General features: G+C 36.6%; 2 protein-coding genes across 12 annotated transcripts in view; one reads left to right on the plus strand and one right to left on the minus strand.

Annotated features, from left to right (window-relative positions):
* DIS3 (DIS3 homolog, exosome endoribonuclease and 3'-5' exoribonuclease) overlaps positions 1 to 10,261 on the plus strand; it is a 32,146-nt gene extending 21,885 nt beyond the window's left edge. For 4 of the 5 annotated variants that reach the window (XM_033177565.1, XM_033177567.1, XM_033177570.1 and 1 more), the window contains 7 exons: positions 378 to 464; positions 3,157 to 3,313; positions 4,632 to 4,846; positions 4,955 to 5,123; positions 5,247 to 5,405; positions 6,146 to 6,268; positions 6,927 to 7,851. In XM_033177565.1, coding sequence (XP_033033456.1) covers positions 378 to 464; positions 3,157 to 3,313; positions 4,632 to 4,846; positions 4,955 to 5,123; positions 5,247 to 5,405; positions 6,146 to 6,268; positions 6,927 to 7,010 — 994 coding nt within the window. In that variant the 3' untranslated portion in view covers positions 7,011 to 7,851. Of the gene's footprint in view, positions 1 to 377; positions 465 to 3,156; positions 3,314 to 4,631; positions 4,847 to 4,954; positions 5,124 to 5,246; positions 5,406 to 6,145; positions 6,269 to 6,926 lie in introns of all 5 variants that reach the window. The other variant, XM_033177566.1, reaches the window with a different exon arrangement.
* BORA (BORA aurora kinase A activator) overlaps positions 9,451 to 12,027 on the minus strand; it is a 28,839-nt gene continuing 26,262 nt past the window's right edge. For 3 of the 7 annotated variants that reach the window (XM_033177573.1, XM_033177575.1, XM_033177574.1), the window contains exons 11-12: positions 11,842 to 11,973; positions 9,451 to 10,505 (exon numbers count right to left, since the gene is read on the minus strand). In XM_033177573.1, coding sequence (XP_033033464.1) covers positions 10,437 to 10,505; positions 11,842 to 11,973 — 201 coding nt within the window. In that variant the 3' untranslated portion in view covers positions 9,451 to 10,436. Of the gene's footprint in view, positions 10,506 to 11,130; positions 11,137 to 11,841; positions 11,974 to 12,027 lie in introns of all 7 variants that reach the window. The other 4 variants (XM_033177577.1, XM_033177576.1, XM_033177579.1 and 1 more) reach the window with 3 other exon arrangements.

Consider the following 12,027-nt stretch of genomic DNA (forward strand, 5'->3'; position numbering starts at 1 on the left):
GTTCTCTGTAGTAAATTAAATACAGCCAATCCCCTTCTTTATTTGTAAAAGTGATTAAAAACCTATGTAGCTCAATAAAAACTCATTGTTTGGATATAGAAGATACATAAGCCCTTAGAAGCACAGGGATTCAGATTTCCTTGTGTTGCTATCGTCCTCTCTTGTTAAATGTGTTTTAAATCTACTGGGCTATTCATGAAAGCCCTACTGAGCTGTTCATGAAAATAGAACATGAAATAGCAGATGGTCATAAAGCCTTCAGAAGAGCAACTATTACATATTTGCTGTAGTCGTCGTCTTTTTTAAAAGAGTATTTCTATAATTTTGTCTTTTATTGGCTTGCTTGACTATAATTTTTCTCTTTAATTTTTATTTAGGGCTTTGACTCTATCTTCTCCTGAAGTTCGATTCCACATGGACAGTGAAACTCATGATCCTATAGATCTGCAGACCAAGGAACTTAGGTTTGTAATTTTTTTTGATGGGCAGTAGATAAGATTTTTTATTTTAAATGTCACGTCTACTATAAGTACAAATAACCAAAACATTATATACAAAATAACGATTAGGGTCATGATTTCTACTTTATTTGGCTTACGAAGGACAGAAAAGTAAATTTAAGCTCAGTTTTTCTTCTATAAAACTGCGTTTAGTCACATAATATAAGAACTTTCAATTTGAATTTGTTTGCTTTGATGTGTGACGTATTAGAACTTGACTAGTAATAGTTATAGTAAGATAAAAAAACATTACCCTGATTAATTTCTAAAGTAGAATATACTGTAGTGCGGGAGTTCCCAGCCCCTGGGATGTGAGCATTACCACCTGAGGTCCGCCTTCTGTCAGATCAGTGGCAGCATTGGATTCTCAATGGAGCGCCAGTCCTATTGTGAACTGTGCATAGGAGGGATCTAGGTTGCACACTTCTTATGAGAATCTAATGCCTGATGAAACCATCCTTCCCTCCCGTCGTCGCATAGAAGAATTGTTTTCCATGAAACCAGTCCCTGGTGCCAGAAAGATGAGGGGTAGGATAGAATAATGGGTAGTAGGATAGATAGTAGGGTAGAGTAACGGTGAAGATCGTGGGCTCTGAAGCCAGACTCCCTAGGTTTGGATGCCTCTGCTGTTACTACTATTATATTGCGAACTAAAGTAGTTACTTGACCTCTGTATGCCTCAATTTATTTGTCTGTAAATTGCCTATGACTGATAATGGCACCTACCTCATAGGTGCTGTGAGGGTGATATTAGCTATTGTTGTTTATTGATTTAGTTAAGATGTAGGAAACAAGAATTTTTTTGTTAAATCAGAGTTTAGGCCTCTTTCCCTGCCTCTTATTTATATTAAGGTAATTCTGGAATTCAACATGCATATACACTTTTCTAATAGATGACCAAGGGTTAAAAATGGGAATATATTCAAATTTTTTACTTAGAACCAATATGTGCTTTAGTGCTATTATAATATCTAAAAATCCCTTATAGTAGAACTTCTGTGTATGTCTAATGTTAATGCTAATAATGAGCCCAGTACTAAGAGCTTTTATGAGCAAAAGGTTGACACTAGCTTTGCCAAAGTAAAACGTCAGTCATTTCTTCTTACCAAGAAGAAGAAAGAACACATTTCTAAGATGTCCCCATGTGATTAGAGGTCTTTCTAATATTTTTTAAATGAATATACTTTAGAAATATTGTTAAGAAGTTACAAGATGAAACCTGAATGAAAGGTTAATACCGTACGTTTATTGACTTGCAAGACAGAAAGCACTGTATCAACAGAAGATGGATCATTTTCTAAACTAACCTGAAAATGGATGTGAATAACTATATAGAGAATGACAGCAGTATCAGATTGGTTGAGAGTTTTGAAGTCAGATTGTGTGAATTCAAATTCTCATACTGCTAATAACTCTCACCTTGAGCAAGAGAATAATGAACATTGGCCGGGCGCGGTGGCTCAAGCCTGTAATCCCAGCACTTTGGGAGGCCGAGACGGGCAGATCACGAGGTCAGGAGATCGAGACCATCCTGGCTAACACGGTGAAACCCCGTCTCTACTAAAAAAATACAAAAAACTAGCCGGGCGAGGTGGCGGGCGTCTGTAGTCCCAGCTACTCGGGAGGCTGAGGCAGGAGAATGGCGTAAACCCGGGAGGCGGAGCTTGCAGTGAGCTGAGATCCGGCCACTGCACTCCAGCCTGGGTGACAGAGCAAGACTCCGCCTCAAAAAAAAAAAAAAAAAAAGAGAATAATGAACATATCCTCAGTCTTCTCATCTGTAAAACAGTGTATAGTGGTGTGTGTGTGTGTGTGTGTTGAGGGCGGGATGTACTTATAGCACACTGACTGACCCATTAGAAGTATCGAAATTAGCTATTATAAATATGGCCTCTTTATTTAAGTAATTGTTAAAAATTTTGGTTTTTAAGCCAGAATTTGTATGATCTAAATAGCTTTTAATTCTTGTAAACTTTATTGATTTACAATTAAATAAAAATATTTTTGGACCTAGTAAAATCAAGTAAAAATGCTTGTTTTCATTTTATATGTAAATAGTAAAGCTTTTTGAGTCCAATTCTGTTGTTGTTTTTTGACACAGAGTCTTGCTCTGTCACTCAGGCTGGAGTGCAGTGATGCAATCTTGTCTCACTGCAACCTCCACCTCCTGGGTTCAAGTGATTCTCATGCCTCGGCCTCTTGAGTACCTAGGACTACAAGCATGTGCCACCAGACCTGGCTAATTTTTTTATATTTTTAGTAGAGTCAGGGTTTCACCATGTTGGCCAGACTGGTCTCGAACTCCTGGGCTCAAATAATTTGCCCGCCTCGGCCTCCCAAAGTGCTGGAATTACAGGTGTGAGCCACTGCAACTGGTTGAGTGCAATTTGTAAAGTCTCCTCTAGCATGTAAGATTTGCTCTAGCATGTAAGATTTACTCATGCAGTAGTTGCATAATAAGAGATTGTTAGCAGAGTAACTGAGAGATGAAAGAATCGTAAGTTATTTAAAATACAAATGTACACAGACACATGAATGTTTACATAGGAAATGCTCTTATTATCTTCTTGGTAACAAAGGTAACCTGTGAAAAAATATGATATATAGACGTCTCAGATTCTTTTTTTGTTTTGTTTAATGCTTTTTCCATTGGCAGGGAAACAAATTCCATGGTTGAAGAATTTATGTTACTTGCCAATATTTCTGTTGCAAAAAAAATTCATGAGGAATTTTCTGAACATGCTTTGCTTCGAAAACATCCTGCTCCACCTCCATCAAATTATGAAATTCTTGTTAAGGCAGCCAGGTCAAGGGTAAGGTCCTATAGTTTGAAAAATCATCTATTTGTGTTTTGATCTATCTGTTGTTCTAAATAATTTACATTCATATTTCCATAAAGGTTTTATTGTTTGTTAATAACAGGAATATGCCAATAGTCCTTTTTTCTTTCGGTTTTTTTTTTTGAGACAGGGTCTCACTGTCACCCAGACTGCAGTACAGTGGCACAATCTCGGCTCACTGCACCCTCCATCTCCCAGTCTCAAGCCCTCCTCCTGCCTCAGCCTCCTGAGGAGCTGGGACTGTAGGCGCACACCACCATGAGTGGCTAATTTTTTGTATTTTTGTGGTAGAGATAGGTTTTCACTATGTTGCCCAGGCTGGTCTCAAACTCCTGGACTCAAGTAATTATCTCATCTTGGCCTCCCAAAGTGCTGTGCTGGGATTACAGGTATGAGCCACTGCACCCAGCCTAATGTTTTTCACCATATGCTAAAGCCAGATGTTTAGACTAAGATATATGCAGCATCCTGGTCATATAAAACTCTTCCATGTTTCCTTGCCTTTATGCATGTTTCATATGTCTGTGTTGCTTCATGGCTCCTGTCAACCGCCTAACTTTACAAATAATGTATTTTGTGTGGTTTTTTTTTGTTTGTTTGTTTTTTACTTCAACTCAGTTAAATCCTTTCCATTTCATGTTCGTGAGAAAAGTATATTTATTCCATACATGGAAAAGAGGAAACTATAGAAAGAGCATATTTTTTCAGCCCTGTATACCCACTACTTCTTGTTAGTAGGTTTTCATTGAAGGGTGCTTACCCCTTGGGTGACTATGGCTGACACTGCTTTTCCTTGGATTACCTAGTTAGGCCCTATCTTTCTCATCTAGAAGAGAGGGAGCAGTAATGTTGGACTGCAGGGCGTTAGTCTAACACGATGGCATTGGTTTCTGATTTTGGATCAGACTTTTATGGCATACATACCCAGCTTCTCCAGATTCATAGGAATTGAATCAGCTTCTCACTCCTCTGCTCCAAGGCTTACTCTGTAAATAGGAATTTTTTTTCCTTCATTATCTTACTTCTTCCAAAGACCTAACGGAAGAGATGTATATTTGACTCATCTCCCTAGGGTAGAACAAGGCAGCTAAATTTGATGAATCCCAACATTGTTCTAATGGAACTGTAGTGACCAGTACAGTTTTGTTTCTGGCTATTACTTCTACTTTGAAGGGAAGGAAAATAACGAAAACATGATGTTTGTTCAGTCAGATCAGTTATATTTTGAAAACATAATGGTACTGACTTAGAAATGTTTAATATGGTGCTCTTCCTTTCTTTTTGTTTACAGAATTTGGAAATTAAGACTGATACAGCCAAGTCTTTGGCTGAGTCTTTGGATCGGGCCGAATCTCCTACTTTTCCATATCTAAACACTCTGTTGAGAATATTAGCCACTCGCTGTATGATGCAAGCTGTGTACTTCTGTTCTGGAATGGATAATGATTTTCATCACTATGGCTTAGCATCTCCAATATACACACATTTTACTTCACCCATCAGAAGGTATTTTTTTATGAATTTAAAGGAGATAGAAAATAGTTACTTTTGAATTTTAAAAGCACATATTAGTACTGACATACTACGGTTCTTATTTCTCCTTCATCTGTCTAGATACGCAGATGTCATCGTTCATCGGCTTTTGGCTGTGGCTATTGGGGCTGACTGTACTTATCCAGAGTTGACAGACAAACACAAGCTTGCAGATATATGTAAAAATCTAAATTTCCGGCACAAAATGGCTCAATATGCCCAACGTGCATCAGTGGCTTTTCATACCCAGGTATTTGCCTTCTGTCGATACTGCTAGAAAAGATGAAGTTTTGTTCATTTTTAATTTAATTTCAGTTTTTTTTGTTAATTTCAAAATATTTTAAGACTAAGTAAGTTATATGTTATTTTACAGTTATTTTTCAAAAGCAGAGGAATAGTAAGTGAAGAAGCCTATATTTTATTTGTAAGAAAGAATGCCATTGTGGTATTAATTCCAAAGTATGGTTTAGAAGGGACAGTCTTTTTTGAAGAAAAGGACAAACCAAACCCACGGCTTATTTATGATGATGAGGTACAGTATTTCTCATGTTTGTTTTCTTTTCTGGGGGGCACTTTTTCTTTGGGAGTTCATAAATGGTACCCATAAAGCATAAAATTATTTTTTGTACCCTGAAGAATTTATCCAGATCTCCAAATACATGCCAGGAAATCTACATTTAATTTTGCCAACTAAGCTATGGTTTTACTCACAATTTCCCGCCACTATATATCTTCTCATATGCAATTGTTGTCTTTTTTTCTTTTATACCATGTAAAGTTTTGCCCTACATGCACCAATAAAGTAAAGGAATAAATGACTATTTACAACTCAGGGAAGGAACTTTTTTTTTTTTTTTTAACTTACTTAAAGAACTTTTTTTGTGTGTGTCTTATTTGACACACATACTCCCTATTCACCTTAGGAGAACCACAGCCCTGAGAGAATATTTGAACAATAAACTGGCCAAAGTACCTTTGTGTTCCTCTACTAAACTAAAAATTTCCTATTTATTAGTGGGTTGATAAATTAATCACCAAGATTTTAATGAACATATATATATTAGAACTATCTTAATGAAGGAGAAAGTATGCATATAAATAGGTCATATTTATGTGAGACTACTAGGTTTATGGCCTTTGTTATGTTGAACACGTAAATGCTTACTAATTTTTATATTTAAACTTTCACTATGTAAGATAAATTATAAAGGATTAGAACCAAGCCTCAAATGTAAGGAAGCAATTAAGAATGATAAAATGTGTTTTGTTTAGATACCTTCACTTAAAATAGAAGACACAGTGTTCCATGTATTTGATAAAGTTAAAGTGAAAATCATGTTAGACTCATCTAATCTTCAGCATCAGAAAATCCGAATGTCCCTGGTAGAACCACAGGTAAGGCCAAACTTAATATTTCCTTGTTGTGATGGAACAAATAGTACATATTTTGTCAAAGAGAGGGACATAGTTATTACTGTTTAATGTTAGAGGGAACCCTATAAGTAGTGTAGAAACCAAATATTTGCATAGCAAATCCTGTTTTCTCACTGATTTCTTTAGGCCACAGGATTCTAGACATCTGAGATTCTGCTCAGGTCTTTGGTGGCAAAATAAAAAGATCTTCCATTCTCCTGCCTAGTCTTTTCTGTCTAGAAGTTTTGAACTCTGCACTTTGAAGATGAAGTGTAGGTTTTTCACCTAAGATACTGGTTCTTAACCTTTGTCCTTCTCCAACACACTTGAAACCTCTGATTCTGTCAATCACAGTGGCTCCTCATGGGGAAGGCTGTTTTATAATTAAAAAGAACACTTCCTAAATGACATGCTTCTCATTTATTGAGACCATGTCTACTTTTTGCATTTTTGAACCACTGTTACTTTGTAAAATACATTGTGTATAAAACCTGTATATATTCTGTGTATAAAACCCTTTCCCCTCCCTACCACTACATCCTTTTAAATTTGAAACTGGCAGTGGGGAAGGGGAAGATGAGGATGAGATGTATTTTTATCCTTTAAATCACCTTATTTCCCCCCATTTGCATTATCTTAGATACCAGGAATAAGCATTCCTACTGATACTTCAAACACAGACCTTAATGGACCAGAGAAAAAGAAGATAAAGCTTGGAAAATAGGTATATTCAACAAAAATCTTCAAAGACTGGTTTTATTTTTAAAAGAAAAAACTTGAAAGAACACTTCTAAGCCTAAGTGTGTGATACAGTTTGTTACTTTTAAGTACATTTTAATAATTTCAGACATTTGCATTTTTATTGAATGGTTGACTGTATCTGTCCCATCATACTGCTTTACTTCTGGGTTGAACAGAATTATTTATGCAGAATAATTCAATTGAATATCCATCACTTAAATACAGTGACAGGATAGCAACTTCAGGGATCTGTAAAGATCATTTAAATGGAGTGCTCATCTCATTGAGGAGCAGATTAATTTTGCATAAGTACTTTGATTATTTAATATTTGTAGGAAAAAACTTTCATTTTCCTACAGAGGAAAATAGAACAATTTTAGAAGCAAGGAGCAATCTTCTTTTCTAAGTCTTGGAAGCTGTCAGTGTTGAGGATGTAATCTCCTTTGCCATCTTTAATTCACCTAATTTATACTAAGTATTCTCTTACTGTCTTTAAAAGCTTCCTGTATTTTATTAGTGGTCCTTGAACAACTGTGAATGTTTGGGAATTAGTAGAAAGGCAAGAAGTAGGATATTTTGACCTGACTGGAAAGATGGTTGTTTTTATTACCTGGTAATAAGTGTGATCATTGTTGAACTTCAGCTCCAGTGTCTCTCCAGAATAAGACATTGGCATTCAAATGTCTATATTTTGTTACTTACAAAATAAAAAACAGATAATTAGTGGCTTTTAAATTGTAGTTGTATCAGTGTATATATACACGAGGGGAACTGTATAAAGGCATACTAAAGGGAACAGAGTAAAATAAGTATTATTAATAAAATTTGGTGTGCCAGACTAGTTCCTTTGCTAATCAGAGATTGGTAATGATTAAATTAATACTTTCAGGAATATTTTGGGATAGGGTTGCCTTAAAACATTTTACTTGGCTTATTCAATTTCTAAAGCACTTACGGTGTGTCAGGTTCCACTCAAGTAAACTGTCTTCAAGGAGCTTGCAGTATAGTGAGAAAAGCCTGGCAAGTAAATCAGCAGGTATGCTGAATAGGTAGCCATTTAGGCACTCAATAAATGTTGAATAATTTTTCCAGTTTCCTATTACTGAGGAAGACCTCCATACATTGAGACAGAAACTTGTGCCAGTTGGAGGAAAATAGACTTGAGTAGTCTTTGGTCCAAGTAAAATGGGTCAGTGACACTAAGAGTAGGAGTCAAAAAACCTTTCCTGTGAGTGCTGGAACATTTTAGACTTTGTTGGCTATGGTCTGTATTTTAACTATAGTACACAACTCTGCCATTGATAGTGTGTAAGGAGCCGTATACAATATATAAACAAATCAACATGACTGTGTTCCAACAAAGCCTGATTTGTTAAGTTTCATATATAGTCATGTGTCACTTAATGACAGGGATATGTTCTGAAACATGTCGCTTGGCAATTTCATCATTGTGTGAAAATCATGATGTAATTACACAAACCTGGATGGTATACCCTCTGGTATCCTATATGGGACAACCTATTGCTCCTAACCTACAAACCTGTATGGCATATTACTGTACTGATTGCTGTAGGCAGTTGTAACACAGTGCTAAGTATTTGTATATCTAAACATATCTAAACATAGAAAAGGTACAGTAAAAAAAAAATATAGATATATATAAGATATAAAATGGTATACCTATTTAGGACATTTACCATGAACAAGTTGGCAGGACTGGAAGCTGACTCTGGGTGAGTCAGTAAGTGGTTAGTGAATGTGAAGGCCTATATTACTGTGCACTACTGTAGGCTTTTATAAACACTATACACTTAGGCTACGTAAAGTAATTTCACTATGATGTTACCATGGCTATGTCCCCAGGAAATAGGAATTTTTCAGCTCCATTGTAATCTTACGGGATCATCATCATATATTTGGCCATTGTTGACCAAAAGTTATGCAGCATGTCATTATAATTTTGATGTGTCACAAACATTACTCATTTGATTCTCCCCACCCCTGCCAACCATTTAAAAAACTTTGCCGGCTAGGTGCAGTGGTTCACGCCTGTAATCCTAGCATTTTGGGAGGCGGAGGTGGGTGGACCACCTGATATCAGGAGTTCGAGACCAGCCTGGCCAACATGGTAACACCCCATCTCTACTAAAAATACAAAAACTCAGCTGGGTGTAGTGGCAGACGCCTGTAATCCCAGCTACTTGGGAGGCTGAGGCAGGAGAATCACTTTAACCTGGGAGGCAGAGGTTGCAGTGAGCTGAGATGGCACCACTGCAGTTCAGCCTGAATAACAAGAGTGAGACTCTTGTGGTGTTCATGGTTAATGTGTTGAAGATGAGCCAGGTACATAACGCAGCACATTTTCTGCAGGTCAGCAGTAATATTTCAGGGTACAGTTAAGGAGGAAAGAAGAAAATGACACATTGATAACATAGGTCTTTATTTCCTAGGGGTACATATGAATTATTCCTTTTTGAATGAGACAGTTTTTAAAAGTTGATTTATAAATACAAAAATACATTCTCCAAAGATAGTATTTCCAAACTCATATACACATCTACTCCCAACATGGATGTAAGTTTTTCTTAAAAAAACAGTTGTATATAACATACATATCTGCCCCAGTGTTACTTCACAGGCCTGTGCCCTACAGGAACTCCTCTCCCCCAGCCCCACTTTTTCTCTTGGTTGTCCCACATTCTTATTCTCTCACATCCCTACCCATGTTTGAGCTGGAAAGGATGTCCCTACCCTAGGCATGAGGTATATTATTCTGGGCACCACACATTTGCCCCATAGATAACAATACATTTGATGATGTCGCTAGTACTACCTTTCTAGTATTTACATATTTAAAAGTAGTAACTAGAACAGTTATCACAGGAACTAAGAATTTTCCCCACAGAGGTGAACAGTTTAAGAACTAAAATTTCAGGAAACCTGTTTAATTTCCTTTTTTGTATCTTTGATAAGTTTTATATCTAAGATTTCTGGGTTATAATTCATCTGTATGTTCAAGCTTTTATGTAAAAATATATAGTGCCTTCAGTTTTAACACAGTTTCACATGTTCTCAGAACTGCTAAATTCAGTGCTATCAGGAAGGCTTAATAAGTAGTTCATTGACCCTGTCAGATAGGAGCACTCAGCTCTGTCACAATTTGTTGTTAAACACATCACTCAATGTTAAGTATAAAAATATTTATTGATAAAAAATAAATTTATAATTCAGCAACTTTTGAAGTTCCAGGAGCATTTCTGTTGTTCCTATGTCAGTAAGCCCTTGATTTTTCACATTAAGGAGGAAAAGCGAAAAATGTTACTTGAAGTAATTTTTTCCCCAATCACCATCACATTGATCCTGTGCACAACGATATATGTGAGGAACTCTTAAGCTTAGTCTTTGATTCTTATTCTATGGACTGCTGCACTGAAAAGGACTTGCTGTTTTCATCCAACACCTCTGTTGTGTGGTCTTCCTGTGAAAAAGAAGACAACACCTTGTTTTCAGTTTAAGTAGGACCACTCGAGGATGCAATTACCGGAACTGTTTTTAAAACCTAAAAGCACATTTCTTTAGCTGAACTCTGAAGGTACAGTAAAGATACAGTATTTTATAAATCACTATTCTGTATCAAAAAGAATTCCAATGCTTTGAGAGGCCAAGGTGGGAGGATCGCATGAGCCCAGGAGTTTGAGACTAGCCCTGGCAACATAGTGAGACCCTGTCCCTACAAAAAATTTTAAAAAGCTGGGTGTGGTGGCACATGCCTGTAGTCCCAAGCTACTCGGTAGGCTTAGGTGGTAAGACTGCTTGAGTCTGGGAGTGAGCTGTGGTCATGCCACTACACTCTAGCCTGGGTGACAGAATAAGACCCCGTCTCAAAAAAATAATAATAATAAAATTTTAAAAAATCCTCCATGTGTCTCTACTTATGTTTAGATAGATAACTACATCTGAAACAGGATGGGTTTTGTTCGTTTTGTTCAGGTTAATATTAGAAGAGACCTTCTCTGATACTAACAACAGAAAGGCAATTTGCTCATACTATATACAATAGAAAGGAAAACTAAGGTGGCCTCCCTATCAAACTTTGGTTGCACATTTTGCTGATATTTATAGTATTTTATAAGAAACTGCCATACAATAGCAGTGCGAAGTGGTTCACACCTGTAGTTCTAGCTACTCAGGAGGGTGAGGCAGGAGGATTGCTTGAATCCAGCAGTTCAAGGCTGCAGTGATCTATGATTCTACGACTGCACTCCAGCCTGGGTGACTTTAGAGTAAGACCCTGTCTCAAAAAAAAAAAAAAAGAAAAAAAGAAAAAGAAGAAATGGCATACAAGGCTGTGTATGTTGGCTCATGCCTGTAATCCCAGCACTTTGAGAGGCTGAGGCAGGAAGACTGCTTGACACCAGGAGTTTGAGACCAGCCTGGGCAACACAGTAGGCCGTGTCTCTACAAAAAAATAAAATACAAAAGAAATTGGAATATAAAATTAAAGACTGTCCTGACTAGTGCCTGAAATTAATGAGTTTCTTCAAGTAGGAATATATAACCATCTGGAGGGTTCAGTAAATGCCCTCATCAAATATATGCTACCTTTGCACACTTTGTAGTATGTAAGATACTTGTGTTACTATATTCAGAGTAAACAAAATATTTCAAGACTATTGGATTTCAAGAAAATAGGCTTTACCTTTCAGTGTTTTAAATTTCATATAGTTTCTCAATAGTACTATTGTCTAATAATCGAAATTATTTTATATTTCTAATCTAAACAATATTAGGTTTTCTCTATATTTTCTCTGTACCTTCATATTAAATGCTTGAGATATACTCTCAACTTCACAGGTTTGTGCATCACTTTCTTTGCAGTAACTTTCTGCCCCAACTGTATCCGTAATATTGCTTCCACAATTCTGCGTATTATAGCCACTATCCATCTGACAGGAGAAAAAAGAAAAAAATATATTGTGAGGAACTTAAAAGTCAAATAT

This window comes from Trachypithecus francoisi, unplaced genomic scaffold, assembly GCF_009764315.1.
Source record: "Trachypithecus francoisi isolate TF-2019V2 unplaced genomic scaffold, Tfra_2.0 Lachesis_group18, whole genome shotgun sequence".
NCBI classification, from domain to species: domain Eukaryota; kingdom Metazoa; phylum Chordata; class Mammalia; order Primates; family Cercopithecidae; genus Trachypithecus; species Trachypithecus francoisi.